The sequence below is a fragment of the Saccoglossus kowalevskii genome, chromosome 9 (assembly GCF_978046115.1).
Source record: "Saccoglossus kowalevskii chromosome 9, keSacKowa6.1, whole genome shotgun sequence".
In the NCBI taxonomy this organism is placed as follows: domain Eukaryota; kingdom Metazoa; phylum Hemichordata; class Enteropneusta; family Harrimaniidae; genus Saccoglossus; species Saccoglossus kowalevskii.
This window is the reverse complement of record NC_140649.1, coordinates 3,357,031-3,376,108: the sequence shown is the minus strand read 5'-3', so window position 1 is coordinate 3,376,108 and position 19,078 is coordinate 3,357,031. Positions and strand designations below refer to the sequence as shown.

At 34.9% G+C, this 19,078-nt stretch overlaps 1 protein-coding gene across 3 annotated transcripts in view; it reads left to right on the top strand.

The window, feature by feature from the left end:
• Positions 1–16,003, top strand: part of LOC100366886 (protein O-linked-mannose beta-1,2-N-acetylglucosaminyltransferase 1-like) — a 156,811-nt gene extending 140,808 nt beyond the window's left edge. For all 3 annotated transcript variants that reach the window (XM_085503057.1, XM_085503058.1, XM_085503059.1), the window contains 8 exons: positions 1,524–1,693; positions 3,809–3,867; positions 4,021–4,093; positions 7,674–7,802; positions 10,438–10,563; positions 10,696–10,941; positions 12,459–12,568; positions 12,779–16,003. In XM_085503057.1, the coding sequence (XP_085359183.1) occupies positions 1,524–1,693; positions 3,809–3,867; positions 4,021–4,093; positions 7,674–7,802; positions 10,438–10,563; positions 10,696–10,941; positions 12,459–12,568; positions 12,779–12,845 (980 nt within the window). In that variant the 3' untranslated portion in view covers positions 12,846–16,003. The remainder of the gene's footprint in view (positions 1–1,523; positions 1,694–3,808; positions 3,868–4,020; positions 4,094–7,673; positions 7,803–10,437; positions 10,564–10,695; positions 10,942–12,458; positions 12,569–12,778) is intronic.
• Positions 16,004–19,078: the final 3,075 nt, after the last annotated feature.

Here is a 19,078-nt window from a genome sequence, read left to right as displayed (position 1 = left end):
CATGTTTTAATAGGGTGGGTGCTTAATCATATACCCTACTTATCACTCAGGGTACTCTACTCACAAAACATGTTTTAATAGGGTGGGTGCTTAATCATATACCCTACTTATTACTCAGGGTACTCTACTCACAAAACATGTTTTAATAGGGTGGGTGCTTAATCATATACCCTACTTATCACTCAGGGTACTCTACTCACAAAACATGTTTTAATAGGGTGGGTGCTTAATCATATACCCTACTTATCACTCAGGGTACTCTACTCACAAAACATGTTTTAAGGGGGTGGGTGCTTAATCATATACCCTACTTATCACTCAGGGTACTCTACTCACAAAACATGTTTTAATAGGGTGGGTGCTTAATCATATACCCTACTTATCACTCAGGGTACTCTACTCACAAAACATGTTTTAATAGGGTGGGTGCTTAATCATATACCCTACTTATTACTCAGGGTACTCTACTCACAAAACATGTTTTAAGGGGGTGGGTGCTTAATCATATACCCTACTTATCACTCAGGGTACTCTACTCACAAAACATGTTTTAATAGGGTGGGTGCTTAATCATATACCCTACTTATCACTCAGGGTACTCTACTCACAAAACATGTTTTAATAGGGTGGGTGCTTAATCATATACCCTACTTATCACTCAGGGTACTCTACTCACAAAACATGTTTTAAGGGGGTGGGTGCTTAATCATATACCCTACTTATCACTCAGGGTACTCTACTCACAAAACATGTTTTAATAGGGTGGGTGCTTAATCATATACCCTACTTATCACTCAGGGTACTCTACTCACAAAACATGTTTTAATAGGGTGGGTGCTTAATCATATACCCTACTTATTACTCAGGGTACTCTACTCACAAAACATGTTTTAAGGGGGTGGGTGCTTAATCATATACCCTACTTATCACTCAGGGTACTCTACTCACAAAACATGTTTTAATAGGGTGGGTGCTTAATCATATACCCTACTTATTACTCAGGGTACTCTACTCACAAAACATGTTTTAATAGGGTGGGTGCTTAATCATATACCCTACTTATCACTCAGGGTACTCTACTCACAAAACATGTTTTAAGGGGGTGGGTGCTTAATCATATACCCTACTTAAAACATTGCCCAAATAACAATTTTCATTGACCATGTGCCAGGTTGTTGTTTGTTGTCTTTTGCAGAGGAAAATAAAATTTGAGTTGCATTGTCATTGATTTCCAAAACACTGTTACAAGGACAAAACAGAAATGATCACAAAAATATGCACATTTGATTACAATATTATTTACATACCATCAGAATTTCTAGGGTCTGTGAAAAAATGGTTCACCCATTCACACACAAATTTCAATGAACCGGTGTCATAACTTGGTATTAGTAGTTTAATTTGAGATGTTTAGTCGTACATGACCCCTTACACAGAGGGGGGGGGGGGCATTTGCTTAGTCAGGATTGGGTGCTAAGTTGATATAAGATTGGTCAAGATGTGTCTTTGCTTTTTTTTTGCAGTGAATCCCTCCATGATTACAGTATTTATTGATGGTTATTTCGAAGAACCAATGGAAGTAGTAAAATTGTTTGGTTTACGTGGAATTCAGCATACACCAATGGGTGTGAAAAATGCCAGAATATCACAGCATTACAAAGCTAGCCTTACTGCAATATTTAATTTGTATCCTGTAAGTACAAAATATCAACATCAATTGGGTGTGGGTCAACACGTCACATGGGTGAGTCAACACGTCACATGGGTGAGTCAACACGTCACATGGGTGTGGGTCAACACGTCACATGTGTGCTGGTGAGATACAGTACAGTTCTCGCGAAAGCTTTGTGGCATCATTGTCGCCTATGCATGGCGTCATTGTGGCATCAGCTTCGCGTCATTGAAAATTGAAGCTGTGTTCGCCTTGCTGTTTTTGTGGCATCATCGTGGCCTCAGCTTCGCAGTCTCATGCTATCAACATGTTGTCCAGTCGGCCAGTCATCTTGATACAAAGTTCCAAAACAAGTGCGTACATTTCCAACTATGATTGGATGGTTGTGGCTTGAGCTCAATCTATACGTACTTTAAAAGTATTCTCACAAAAAATATTTTAGAATAAAAACGAGCCACATGCCCTGTAAAAAATCAAATAGCGCTTGCCATGCAGAAATAATTTGATTGGGCTTCAGAAAAAACGTGTCCATTTAGTTGTAGCCGTAAACATTTTTGGTGACCAGTCGATGAACAATTTGAAAATCATGATTTACACGGAAGTCCTCCGATACTGAAAATCATCGACCCCAGTCTGGTTGACCTTATATCCCAACTTGCAAAACTCATTTGTATCTCAGCCCAGTTTTTTTTCTTTTTTTGAACTAAGGTCAAATCCCGTCCGTTTGTCAAAATATAGCAATGTTTTTTAGTGAATAATTGTGAAGCCTGTCACAGCACATAAAACTATGTGAATCCACGCCAGAGATTGGATTGTACGACGACCCTTTAATTTGCGTCAAATATGCTTTGTTATAACATCATTGATTGACTGAGAATCACCTGATCGGAGCATGACCTGGGTCACAGATCCATATTTGTCCGTATTATCAACAAAACTTTGCGAGAAAACCATAACCACATTTTCAACCATTTCAACAAATGTTGAAAAACTCATGAATTTTATGGATTCGAATAAAATAAAGCTAGCTATTGGTAAGACTGGTTAATATTAATATATCCCCCCGATGCTCTTCGATTTTTTTTTATTTTAAGGTGAGAAATGGATAGTGATATTTCCATCGATTTCAAGGTGACTGTTTTACCGCGACAACTCTTTGCTCTGTTGTAGTTTCGCAAGGTAATAAAATATATAATAAATAGTACTTGTTTAATTATGCTGATTGTGTTCAATGATAGATGTCGGGAGCGCGGATCGGTATTCCAAACAAATTATTGGGACAGGGTCGGTAGACATTTCAAACAAACAAAATTATTAATGAAAGACGAGATTTTTCTAGATATTTACAAACATAGACTGTCATACCAAATATATGCAAAATTGACAAATATACAAAGAGGTGTTTTATTTTAGCCTTAGAAATATTTTCTTTCACTCAGTCCATTTGTCCTTGGGGGAAAACAACAATTATTATACAAATCATAAAAACTCAACACAATCAGGAAAGGAAACCCAAACAACCATGTCGTACTTCTGTTGAAATACATTTTGTAGCAGTGAGTCACATCAGAATAGTGTCTAAAAATATTCAATTCCAGCCAAATTTAGGTCAAAGGGTCAGATTGCGTGCATACAATTATAGATAGTTAAAACAAAAAGTATTTGAACTTGTTCAACATCTATGCACGGTTACTAAACTAGTAACAGTGATCTATGAAAACCAGAAAAATTTGTTGCACGGTCAAAAATAAAGCGGAAATTGTCCGGTCAAATTCAACAAGCAACAAACGATCGCAAAAGCGAACGATGGAAGTGGAAGTGGGTGGGAGGTTGGGCGAAATGAGTACTGTACTTCTTTGTTTGATGAAGCGATGCTGATGCCACATTGTCGCCATAATAAGGCCAAAATGAAGTGAAGCGATAACCGCCTCAACTTTTTAATATCGCGACATTGATGCAACGATGAAGCCATAACTATGCCATAATGATGCGAAGCTGATGCTGAAGTGAAGCCAAAGCTTTCACGAGCACTGTACGTTGTACTGTATAGGTCAACAACGTGACTGGTGTTAGTGTTAGTATGGTGGTTTACAATTTAAATGTCAATAAACCAATACATTTCTATTTCTTTAACAGGATGCCAAATATACAATTATTTTAGAGGAAGACTTGGATGTATCGGAAGATTTTTTCAGGTATGGTAAACACCAGCCTGCATCTGTGACATGCGTTTTGTCATCACTTGATATGAGTGCAAGTGTTGCAAGTTAACAATCAATAAAATCAATCAGTAGAAACAAAAATATTTTGCACTTCTTGAAATGAATTTTAATATCTTTATTTTGCAGTTATTTTAGTCAAACAGTTCACCTTCTTGAAGAAGACGACAGTATATATTGTATTTCAGCATGGAATGATCAGGTTAGATTGTTTGTTTGTTAACAATACTGTATCAAGAAAAAAATACAGCAAATATCCTGCATTATTAATGAATGAGAAATAAATTGTGTATGTCATATACACCATTGTATCTGAGGCATATCATGTACACCATTGTATCTGAGGCATATCATATACACCATTGTATCTGAGGCATGTCATATACACCATTGTATCTGAGGCATATCATAAACACCATTGTATCTGAGGCATATCATAAACACCATTGTATCTGAGGCATATCATATACACCATTGTATCTGAGGCATATCATATACACCATTGTATCTGAGGCATATCATATACACCATTGTATCTGAGGCATATCATATACACCATTGTATCTGAGGCATATCATATACACCATTGTATCTGAGGCATATCATATACACCATTGTATCTGAGGCATATCATATACACCATTGTATCTGAGGCATATCATATACACCATTGTATCTGAGGCATGTCATATACACCATTGTATCTGAGGCATATCATATACACCATTGTATCTGAGGCATGTCATATACACCATTGTATCTGAGGCATGTCATATACACCATTGTATCTGAGGCATGTCATATACACCATTGTATCTGAGGCATGTCATATACACCATTGTATCTGAGGCATGTCATATACACCATTGTATCTGAGGCATGTCATATACACCATTGTATCTGAGGCATATCATATACACCATTGTATCTGAGGCATATCATATACACCATTGTATCTGAGGCATATCATATACACCATTGTATCTGAGGCATGTCATATACACCATTGTATCTGAGGCATGTCATATACACCATTGTATCTGAGGCATGTCATATACACCATTGTATCTGAGGCATATCATATACACCATTGTATCTGAGGCATATCATATACACCATTGTATCTGAGGCATATCATATACACCATTGTATCTGAGGCATATCATATACACCATTGTATCTGAGGCATGTCATATACACCATTGTATCTGAGGCATGTCATATACACCATTGTATCTGAGGCATGTCATATACACCATTGTATCTGAGGCATATCATATACACCATTGTATCTGAGGCATATCATATACACCATTGTATCTGAGGCATATCATATACACCATTGTATCTGAGGCATATCATATACACCATTGTATCTGAGGCATATCATATACACCATTGTATCTGAGGCATATCATATACACCATTGTATCTGAGGCATATCATATACACCATTGTATCTGAGGCATATCATATACACCATTGTATCTGAGGCATATCATATACACCATTGTATCTGAGGCATATCATATACACCATTGTATCTGAGGCATATCATATACACCATTGTATCTGAGGCATATCATATACACCATTGTATCTGAGGCATATCATATACACCATTGTATCTGAGGCATATCATATACACCATTGTATCTGAGGCATATCATATACACCATTGTATCTGAGGCATATCATATACACCATTGTATCTGAGGCATATCATATACACCATTGTATCTGAGGCATATCATATACACCATTGTATCTGAGGCATATCATATACACCATTGTATCTGAGGCATATCATATACACCATTGTATCTGAGGCATATCATATACACCATTGTATCTGAGGCATATCATATACACCATTGTATCTGAGGCATATCATATACACCATTGTATCTGAGGCATATCATATACACCATTGTATCTGAGGCATATCATATACACCATTGTATCTGAGGCATATCATATACACCATTGTATCTGAGGCATATCATATACACCATTGTATCTGAGGCATGTCATATACACCATTGTATCTGAGGCATGTCATATACACCATTGTATCTGAGGCATGTCATATACACCATTGTATCTGAGGCATGTCATATACACCATTGTATCTGAGGCATGTCATATACACCATTGTATCTGAGGCATATCATATACACCATTGTATCTGAGGCATATCATATACACCATTGTATCTGAGGCATATCATATACACCATTGTATCTGAGGCATATCATATACACCATTGTATCTGAGGCATGTCATATACACCATTGTATCTGAGGCATGTCATATACACCATTGTATCTGAGGCATATCATAAACACCATTGTATCTGAGGCATATCATAAACACCATTGTATCTGAGGCATATCATATACACCATTGTATCTGAGGCATATCATATACACCATTGTATCTGAGGCATATCATATACACCATTGTATCTGAGGCATATCATATACACCATTGTATCTGAGGCATATCATATACACCATTGTATCTAAGGCATATCATATACACCATTGTATCTGAGGCATATCATATACACCATTGTATCTGAGGCATATCATATACACCATTGTATCTGAGGCATGTCATATACACCATTGTATCTGAGGCATGTCATATACACCATTGTATCTGAGGCATATCATATACACCATTGTATCTGAGGCATATCATATACACCATTGTATCTGAGGCATATCATATACACCATTGTATCTGAGGCATATCATATACACCATTGTATCTGAGGCATATCATATACACCATTGTATCTGAGGCATATCATATACACCATTGTATCTGAGGCATGTCATATACACCATTGTATCTGAGGCATGTCATATACACCATTGTATCTGAGGCATATCATATACACCATTGTATCTGAGGCATATCATATACACCATTGTATCTGAGGCATATCATATACACCATTGTATCTGAGGCATATCATATACACCATTGTATCTGAGGCATGTCATATACACCATTGTATCTGAGGCATGTCATATACACCATTGTATCTGAGGCATATCATATACACCATTGTATCTGAGGCATATCATATACACCATTGTATCTGAGGCATATCATATACACCATTGTATCTGAGGCATATCATATACACCATTGTATCTGAGGCATGTCATATACACCATTGTATCTGAGGCATGTCATATACACCATTGTATCTGAGGCATGTCATATACAACATTGTATCTGAGGCATGTCATATACACCATTGTATCTGAGGCATATCATATACACCATTGTATCTGAGGCATATCATATACACCATTGTATCTATGGCATATCATATACACCATTGTATCTGAGGCATATCATATACACCATTGTATCTGAGGCATATCATGGCATGTTTTATTATCTGCAATGTATTACAGTTGTTTTGTTATGTTTTGAACTTTGACCTACACATCCTCAGTATATAGTATCCATAATAGTCACCTGTTTTTGTTGATCATCTCAGAGCTCAGTCATAAAAGAGAGTACTGTAAAATACTTTATTTTCATTTGGAATTAATTTTCGCTTATTTCACTGAAGGAATGATTCAGTGCAAAAAATATCCAGCGAATATACCTTTTTTCCTATATTTACATTCAACTTGTCAGAAATCAGTGAAAAATAATTCCATACAAAATACCCAAAATATCTTTTCAGCGAAATTTAATTTTAAAGTATTAGCCTATAACTGAAATGTTGATATTCATGTTGTTTCTCATCGCAGGGTTATGAGCATACGTGTGAGGATCCAGCGTTGCTATACAGAGTAGAAACCATGCCAGGACTAGGATGGATCTTGAAACGAAAACTGTACAAAGAAGAATTAGAACCAAAATGGCCGACTCCAGAAAAGGTATTGCATTCTACCAATACAACAAATGTTTACTATGTTACAGGAAACCTTGGTTGATAACATTACACTTATACTAGGAAAAACTGAAAAAAATTTCCTGGTCCTGCAATTGTAGTTAATTTAAAAATACATAAAGGTTTTGAACTTTTTTCATAATACTTATAATAATTCAATATCTGTCACTTAAACACCACATACAATAATGTACCCATGGGAATAAAAAGATTGTCTGTGCCGGATTTCCCAAGATGAATGTCACAAACATCTGTCACTTTCAGACAGTTTGACATTTGACTACATCACAAAAAATAAAACTAATTTAGTCTTACCAGGATTCCACTCACCACCACCACCCCTAAAAATATAGGGACGATTTTCAGAAAATCTGAATATAATTTATGATTTATAATCTCTGTGAGAACAAGTACAAATTCTGTATAAAAAAAATAATGGCACATGTTTGAATGTTTAGGAATCAAATGCAGCACCACACCAATGAGTCACAGGACCAAGAAATGAAGCAAAGTTTATTATACAAAATGTCGCAATATCTAAAAATATATCATCTACCTACCTGTTACATGCACCTGTAATAAAGTCAACCTAAAGTAGTTCCAGAATAGCATTTTTTCAAATCAATATTACTTAATTATTTAATTTAAAATTAATTGGTTTCGCCACCAAATTTAATCAGTTTTTCTAGACTGGTTTCAAAGAACTTACACATACACAACATAGTTTATAAACCACATTCAACAATTGTTTCTGTCCTTTTGGTCTTTAGTTTTCCTTGGATGGTGTTTGTTTATGTACATGGCAGTAATTTTTGACTCCCATGTGCGAAGCACAAAAAGGGAGTCTTTGCAGTTAGTGTGTCTCTATGTGTATGTGTGTGTGTGTGTGTGTGTGTGTGTGTGTGTCCGTCTGTTCCACTGATATCTCAAGAACCATACATCAGTTTTTGATGAAACTTGGTGCATAGATGCTCTGGGCCAATGTGCAGATTTGATTAGGTTTTGGTAAAAATACATGCATATTAATTACCTAATTTGCATGATAATTAGCTGATTTTTAGCTGTTCCATGGCTGTTCCACTGATATCTAAAGAACCACTCATTGGATTTTGATGAAACTTGGCACACAGATGCTCCAAACTAATGTGCAGATTTGATTAGTTTTGGGTAAAAATCTGTGCAATATTAATTACCTAATTTGCATAATGATTAATAAATTTTCGGCTACTAATCATCACATTTCAATAAAACTTGGTACATAGATGTCATAGGACACTGCACAAACCTGATAGTTTTTAGGGTAATATCAGTATATATTAATTAGCTAATTTGCATAATTAATTAATTTTCAGCTTTTGATATTTCAAGTAGTAATCATCACATTTCAATGACACTTGGTGCATAGATGTCATAGGACGCTGCACAGACCTGATAGTTTTTAGGGTAATATGAGTACATATTAATTACCTAATTTGCATAATTAATTAATTTTCAGCTTTTGATATTTCAAGGAGTAATCATTACATTTCAATGACACTTGGTACATAGATGTCATAGGACATTGCACAGACCTGATAGTTTTTAGGGTAATATCAGTATATATTAATTAGCTAATTTGCATAATTAATTAATTTTCAGCTTTTGATATTTTAAGTAGTAATCATCACATTTCAATGACACTTGGTACATGTACATAGATGTCATAGGACACTGCACAGACCTGATAGTTTTTAGGGTAATACGAGTACATATTAATTACCTAATTTGCATAATTAATTAATTTTCAGCTTTTGATATTTCAAGTAGTAATCATATTTCAATGAAATTTGATACATAGATGTCATAGGACACTGCACAGACCTGATAGTTTTTAGGGTAATATCAGTATATATTAATTAGCTAATTTGCATAATTAATTAATTTTCAGCTTTTGATATTTCAAGTAGTAATCATCACATTTCAATGACACTTGGTACATAGATGTCATAGGACACTGCACAGACCTGATAGTTTTTAGGGTAATATGAGTACATATTAATTACCTAATTTGCATAAATTAATTAATTTTCAGCTTTTGATATATCAAGTAGTAATCATATTTCAATGAGACTTGCTACATAGATCTTTTAGGATTATGCAGACACCTGATTAGTTTTAATTGGATATTAATTACCTAATTTGCATAATGTTCCACTGATATATAAAGAACCACAAATTGGATTTTAATGAAACTTTTAAAGAGAACTATGCAGAAACCTAATTAGTTTTTGGTAAATATTTATGCTTATTAATCACCTAATTAACATAATTAATTAACACTGATATCTCAATTAATGATCATCACATTTGAATAAAATTTGGTACATAATTGCTCTAGGACAATAGACAGGCCTGATTAATTTTGATTAATATTAATTCTCTAATTAGCATAATAATTCATAATTTTTTTGTTCTGTTCTGTTCATATTAGTTACCTGATTTACATAATTAGTTTTCAGCTTTTCCATCAATATCTCATGTACAAGTAATTTTGAATTAATTTTAATGTTTCTTCAATACTCTCAGCACACGTGAGTTCTTTCTAAACTTCCTTTGATTTATTCAATTCTTTTGTTATTCAGTTGTGGGACTGGGACATGTGGATGAGATTACCAGATATCCGGAAGAATAGAGAATGTGTGGTTCCAGATATTTCAAGAACTTATCATTTTGGTTCAACAGGAATAAACATGAATTCATACTTTCAGGTGAGTTTCATATTATACCATAATAGTTATGGATACTGTCACCATGGTGATAACATGTGATACATGTAAGCTTGATGATATGGTATGTCTATGTATTGTAAAAATAAATTTCTTACTTTCTCTCCAACTTAGGATTTATATTTTAAGAAACATCCTCTCAACACAGTTCCACATGTCAAACTTAAAAACTTAAAGGCACTGAAGAAAGATGCATATGAAACTGAGATGAATGCGTTAATCAGCAAAGCAACAGTACTAGATCACACTAAATCACCATGCAAGGAAGATTTTGTCCCCGACACTACAGGGGAGACTTATGTCATGTACATAAAAATGTCACATGAACAAGATTATGAAACTTGGACAGAGTTAGCCAAGGTGAGTGGAACATGTTATGAGATTAATGTTCATGAAGGTTCAATGTTGTTATGCTCTTTGTTACCTTCACTGATGACACATTAACAGTTTATTTTTTGTCAAGCTTGGAACAAACTTTGGATGATATTGGACAATGCATGTTTTTTGGATCAGATTGAAAAATAAAAATCAGAAAAGTACGATTGATAGTTTAAGGTAGCGAGACTATTATTTGTGTTGAAAATTACAATTTTCACATTTATTTATTAATTGATGAAATGCACTATAAACTTTCATATGATAAAGTCAACATAACATAGAATGTCATGTAAGTTGGTTAAAATGTATATTTTCTGAAGGGAAGCAAGGCAGCCTCAGTAGTGTTTTCCAAAATCAACAATACAGGTTTAATCTGTGTGCCTATAAATTTCAAAGATAAACTCAAGACAAAGCAATGTTAGGATGTGTTATCAGTAGCTATCTGACACACAATGAGTGTTTCCAAACATTCGAGTGGTTTGTCTCCGCCCCTGTTTGTTTCACAGATTAGTCATTTGCATATGAATGTGTCAGACACAAGGTCACACAGCCACTGAAAAAAAATCATTGATTTTGATGTTTTCATATGCCGAATTTATCCAATTATAGCTATCCCATTCCTTTATTTTTTGGTTTCTAATAGCCTTACACATTTGGATGCCCCTACACATGGTAAAACAGACCTTGATGGGAAAACAAATTGATTGTGCCGATAAACAAGCTTGAAAATCTTTGCTGTTACTTCATGGACGTTTTCTAGGAGTTTATGTTTTTCAAAATACAAGGTCTTTAACAAAAAATAACGTATACTTATTGTCGTCGGATTAACACCAAATTTTCACAGCTTTAAGGTGACAATGAGAGGAACTTGAATGTGTCCAGACAAACTATTTCATCGATTATTTACCAACGAGTTGTGGTTTGAGTTGGGGGCAATGTGACTAAAACAGTAATTGAAATTCAGCACACTATTTTTTAAAACGCGTTGCTTGAATAAAACTGACCAGACACATTCAATTTACTAGACTATTGAACAACTAGGAAAAGTGAAAAAAATACTTCTTATCGCCAGCGTAAATGCGTAATTATTTTTTTTACAGAAAAAGTAATTTTTCACCTTTGATTGAGTAACGCGTCGTAGAATGCAGATACGGGCATGCAAAATACACTTGTGAAAAGCTTGAAGTCTGGCGATTCTAAAAATATATACTTTCCCGGGTCTATTTGTAGTCATTTAGTCACAATTAGAAGATGAAAACAAGTATGCAAATAATAGTCTCGCTACCTTAATACAGCAATTGATTTAATGCACATCATTTTGTTTGTCAAATCAGACACAAAATGGCTGTGTGGTGGCCATTTTCTTTTAGTGATTCTCTTTTGGAGTCATATCTCTGACATGTTTTGACTGTTCAAACTTTATGTAATGCGACTACTTTTTTCTCTCAGTTACTTGAAATAACTCAACTAAACAATGTTTCCATACTTGTTGTTGTTAGTGTTTTCACATTTGGGATCTGGATGTGCGTGGATACCACAAAGCTACATGGAGAATGTTTATGAAGAAGAATCATTTGTTTATCATTGGTGATCCTGCTTCACAGTACTCGTAAGTAGTCATGATAAGTGCTAAATGGTACTGCATAAAATAAATTTGCATACTAGTATTCCTATGTCCTATGCCATAATTGACAATTTTTTTTTCCACCAAAATATCATTTTCAAATATTGAGTTTTCAAGATATCAATTTGGCACAAAAGACAGTTTTTAAATAAATGAAGTTCATAATATTGATGACGTTTTATGCTTTATTTGCAGGAAATATAAACCATCGTTTGTAACTCCAATATATCTACAGAAAAAAGAAGAAAAAAAAGATAGGTGATGAAAATGAAAAATGGTAGACATAGTCAATCTATATTTCTAGTAATTTTGATATTTCTTTATGTATTGAATTGTAACAAAGCTGTCTCTTCAAAACCTATACTAAAGTTTATTTTAAATTTACAACAAATTGGGACAAACTATTCCGATTGCAGAGATGTTTTAACATTTTGGATCAAACCATTATTGCATGGGTGATCAGCTGTAAAAATTCAGGGATGAGAAATGGATTGATGTTTGTGGGGTGGCTGGGGTGAGGAGGGGTGGTTGTTTCCTAAAATTGTGCCATATTTTATTTTATATTTTTATGCATGTTTGTGAAATCAAAGTACTTCCATTTTTAGAAGGAATTAGTTTATATTATTATGTGTAAAAGTTGGAGTTCATTTACATTTACTTAAAATAAAAAAAAATATATTATTATGGAAATTTTTCAGGAATTCTGACTGTGTACATGTTCACTGCAGCGGGAAATTTTAAACACAAACATGTTTTTCGTTGTTGTAAATGTCTCTTTCTCAAATGTTTTAGTTAGATTTACTTGGATGTTCTCTAGATTGCTGGGAAAAACATTCATTGTAGTGCATGAAATGCTATGACTGTCAATCAGCTTTGAAATCATATATTGCAATCAGTCTGATGTTACCAGTAATATTTCATTTATTCTGTCATTTTGTATATTTTATGAATGCAACTTATACTAGTATATGTAGAAATGCTTTATACTCTGTGAGACTTGTATAAATAGATAAGCAGGTGTGTGTCTATGCACCAGGATGTCTAGGTGCCTCATGCACTCATGCAATTCCTTGTTTCTTTTAATTTTTTACTTATTATAATCTTCCGTTACTTTGACTTCTATTTCTTTCACATATACATGTATGCTTCTTTGTGTGTGTGTGTGTGTGTGTGTGTGTGTGTGTGTTTGGGTGTACTTGGATTGCTATATGTTGCGAGGACAAAAATACATATATATGGCTACTTCCGAGGACATACACACATTCCGAGGACCTTTTTCATAGTCCTCGGAAAACATAATTTATATTAATAGTTAATTCGATTATTAATACGTTTTGCGTAGCTTAGGTTTAGTATCGGGGGAAGGTATGGTTCACGTTATATTAATATTAATATAATTGTACCATACCTTACCCCGATACTAAACCTAAGCTTCGCAAACATTTCTATGTTCAGTCACGGGATATTCAACTCTTGTTTAATTAAACCTAATTAAAATGCAATTCTCCATTGTATTGCATTGTAATTGAGTTTAATTAAACTCCAATTAAAACGCAACCCTATATAGGAACGCGTTTTAATCGAGTTCATATCGCAACTATATTAAAAGTTAATTCAACTATATTAAAAGTTAATCCAATGAAGTCCTTGGAACATATTGCAATACAAGTATGGGTGTGTGTGTGTGTGTGTGTGTGTGTGTGTGTGTGTGTGTGTGTGTGTGTACGTGCGTGCGTGCATGTGTGCTCGTGCGTGTTAAAAATGAATCAGTCATTATAAGTGTCATACAAAGTGCTAATGAAATTGACATAAAGATCAAGAATAAAAAAACTTAAGTTTTGAAGAGTAGACTGCCATATACATTTGATGATTTTAATCAGGCTTTATTTATCTAGCACTTTTTAGCTCCGCTGTCAATTTTGTCGAGCGGAGCTTATCGTATGAATGATTGTCCGTCAGCATCCGTCGTCGCCCGTGCCAACCTTTTACTTTCGTGACTTCTTCTTTAAAACTACAATTCTTATTGCTTTGATACTTGGTGTATATGTATCTTGGGCAGACCTCCCTTACAGTTGTTCATTTCATGATGATAATCTTTAATTCTCTAATTTTGATGAATATTTTTGTCATTTTGGTAAAAAGTGATATTTTCGACTCCTTGTTAAAAATCGTAAGTCTGATTGCTTTGATATTATACATGTAAGTATCTCAGGTAGACCTCTCTCAGATTTGTTCATTTTCTAATCTTCAGTTTTCTAATTGAAATGTGCATTGCTAATAGCGGAGCTATCTCAGTCGAGAGGGTGCTTGTTTAAGATTTGTATTTACTTTATTAGATTATTAAGACCATATTCTATCTTGTTGCAAATTATTCATATAATTTTTATGATTATCATCTTTATTAAAACTTTACTTCACACTTACTTTGATATATTAAAATGTCACCCTAGTATCATGTTGCCTCTCCCATTCCAAAATGGTTTATTCCACACGTTGTTTTTTTTGTAAATTAAAATTGATTACATACAATGTAATTAAATATAATTAATGTATTGTTCAAAAAATTGGTTTACTTGGTGCAAAGATTAGAGGTCTATAATTACATCAAAACAAATGTTTGAAGTGGTGTTAGATTTCCTTTCTTTGAATCGTAAATGTTCCCATACATCCAAGTTTATTTGTTTATTAAAACTCTCATGTTTGTAAGTCTCCAACATATGAACTTGCTGAAAATTGCCACAATTAACTACAGTACTCTAAACTCTAAGATGAAAAATTGATTGTACAGATTTTAACAAAAAATCGTATTCATAAATCTGAGTATCACATAGGAAAACTTATGCCACGAGTTAACAGATCACACAATAGTACCGGTATTTAAAAATGCACAAACAACATTAACAATGCACAAAAACCCAAAATAGATGCATATGCATTTGAGTAAATGATAATCGAAAATGTTTTTGACTATGTTATCTATGTTGTAGATGTACTATTTTTTATAAAAGGACCCACTAACAACTTTTCCATGGTTTCTGCCAGAATAATATGAAATTGAGAAGAAAAAAAAGATGTGTCACTGTACCAGAACCTATGTCCTCTATATATACATGTACAGTAGTTACAATGTAGGATATCACAGAGCTTTCAAATTCATTAACATACATGTACCTCCAGAAGGCACAATCCCAATTAAAACCTCCACTGCTCTTATCTTGCACTAGATACTGCACCAACTCTTACTGCCCCAGTGTTAAAAGAATAGGAGTGAAGATACCATTTTAAGATGCGTTTAATTGTAACCATAGCAATGTACCACCTTTCTACGAAATGTTTCTGTTTTTTATGCATGTTGGATAGAGATATTTTACTGAAAAAACTTGCAGTATTATTGTTGAATAAATATGACTTTTGATAAAACCTTGTTATGTGTTTTCATGATCATTTTCATGTGTAGATAATTACTTCATAACTTTCAGGCTTGCCTTGTGGGGACAGAACTTTTTATAAGTTTGCATGAAATAAAAAAACTGCTTTAGTTCATTTGATTATTAGCCAATTACTAGCACTAATTTTTTAGCTCTGCTGTCGACTTTGTCAAGTGGAGCTTATCATATGAGTGATTGTCAGTTGTTGTTCATGTCAACTTTTTTTGCTTCTTCTTGAAAACTACAAGCCTGATTGCTTTGATACTAACTATATTTTTGTCTTCTTTTTAAAACCATAAGTCTGATTGTTTTGATATTATACATATAGGTGGATCTCTCAGATGTGTTCATTTTGTGATGATATCTTCAATTCTATAATTGAAATGTGCATTGCTAACCGAGTGGTTGCTTGTTAGATTATTGTCTGAGCTAAGCAAATAGGGTGTTATCACCGTGAGATATTGGAATTTTTGGACTTAAGAACCAAAAAAGCAATCAAATAGGCAGGGCTATTGAGAATCCACAGTTGGTCATGTAAGAAAATGTTAGACATGAAATATGGCAAGCAATCACTGTCTGTAATCCTGTGCCCACAGCAATAGGGTATAGCCTCTGACGTCCTGCACTAACTTGAGGGATGAGGTTCTTACGGTAGTAGGAAATGAGAGTTCTGTGATATCCAGTAACCTTGGGCAAGCCCAAGATCAATAGTGACTCGGCCACTGAATGTCAGTGAGATTCCCCTTGAATCAAGCATTTTAGAGTATGACCTCACTGGGTGATGACTGATTTTGCATAAGCATTCATAATGGTCTCCAAGACCAATCTAGATAGAGTGATGCTGCTATGCAGAGACATTCATCTACACTTGAGTGTTGGATTTCTCCTGTATGCAGCACCAGAAATGTCTCAGCACATGCATGAGACACAGGGTACACCTGTAGGAAGGTGGGCAGATAAGTCTACAAGATTAGTCGGCTTAGTTTTTGACAAAGGATAAGTCTGCATCTCTTACAAAGGTTATCAAAAAGAATGTCTATCATGGCTAATAAGCAATAAAGACTGCTTTGGTAGTGTGGTTGTCACGAGTTATTGCTGATCAGTGTTGGACATTTGTTATCAAACATTCCCATGATGGTTGGCAAAAATGTAAACAAATGTCGTGACTGTACTGCCTATAACAATGTCCTGACCAATGCTCGTACCTAGGCTGATTTACAGGTTTTAAAGCGTGTTATATATAACCCACCATAGAAGGTGCTTTCTGATTCAATTATTATTGTAATACGTCATCCCAATAGCTCTGATATAACCGGATTGTGCCCTTGCAGAGGAACTTGAGCATGGTGCTGACCAGATGCTCTGAAAGCCACATGTCAATTTGAGCATGTTATTCTATAGGTGTGAATATGTCACAGACACGCTCCTGTGTGGTAAGGCCTAGTGGGTGGTCAACTCGTAGAAACCACAACAGAGTCCAACTTGACTCAGCCAGTACACCATGGCCTTCATTGTCATTGGTGTGAAATGTTTTACAGTCACAGTTTCCTGAATGTCGACATCAGTGAAAAACAGAAGGAAGGCATAAACATTAAGATTGTGCCGATTAATTGTTAATATGTCCCAAGCCAGTGCAGAATGTCAAGTGTGATTGTCTCCAATCACAGTTCAAACACCATGGAGATGCATGGTGGGATCTGCCGTAGAGCTTACTGAGTCTTAGCTGTGGAATCATATCCCCGAGGGCTGTTTTTGGTCGTCGGTATCTGGCTGGACCGCAGTCGTCCAAGTAATAAAGAAAATGGAGATGGCGTATTTCCTAGTGTGTTTTCAATCAATGTTGTACAAAGTGCACCAGAAGAGAATCTCTATCGCAAGGTTGATGAGAATCGATGATCTTGTCCCTTAACCACTCTTGGGTTTGCGTACATATATTAAGTGTGATACAATATTACTGTCGTATACATAGCGCCATCGTAGGTTGGTTTCCCACAATTATTAGTTTTTGTTTTTCGCTATGAATGGTCGTCAGGATGTGCGCCCTCTCTTGACATTTATGCATATGCGTATTATCATTTCGATACACTGGTATATTATGCTTCGTCAAAGTACTTTAAAAGCTTATTTTCGTAAAGTAAGTGACCTGATACACAGCTGGTTCTACATTAGTAATCGGGGTTGTGTTTAATTGCATGTAATTGTGTTTATACGCAGCGCCATCACCGTTGGATACTTGATGTAACTATTCCAGATTTATTTGTTTATTCCAAGTCGCAAGTCTCAAATTTCCAAACATTATCACTCTTCTGTCTGAAACGCGTCATATATATTGTCCCCGGTTGGGTTTAAATTAAGGAAAGTATATCTATAGCTCCTGAAAAGAGGGATTTTATTCGGTTTTGTATCGGGTGTCTTTGTTTTACCGGGAACGCACATATACTTTGTTAGGAGTTGAGTATTTGCTTAAGGTATTAGGTGTACGCTAAAAGTATCGACATTAGATTTAAATTTAAAATGCTGAGCAGGAAAGTGGTCGATGAAGTGGCCGCGAAATAGAGCCTAAATGAGCCGTCAAAAAGCATGACCTGCAAATAGACAATGGGAAGTGATAGTTTACACTGATTTGACAAAAGTATGCTCAAGTCGATGTATATTTATGTGCGATTGTGTCAAACTAAACGAGATAGTTTATTTAGCTTGGCTGATCTACTGCCACGAATCCATTGGCTTGCAAAGTAACGGGTGCCTGACAACACAAGAAAACAAAAGTCTTCTCGAAATATTTAACCTGTTCCTGTGCGGCGACGTTTGCTCAGATTTCTAATCGATCTCAATGTCATGAACGCACTAGACGGACGCTTATCACCATGAAGACTGTCACATTTCACGTAATCGTCGTTGTTTTACTTTGTGTCTTCTGGAGTCGTCTGTCTTTCTCATATTCTCTGTCGAGTGATAACTCCATTGAACAACTAATTAGACAAAACGAAAGGCGTCGGGGTATGGGAGGAAAGATCGAAGTTTTTGGAGACCAACTGAAAAAACGAGTACAGAAGCTGAGGCATAC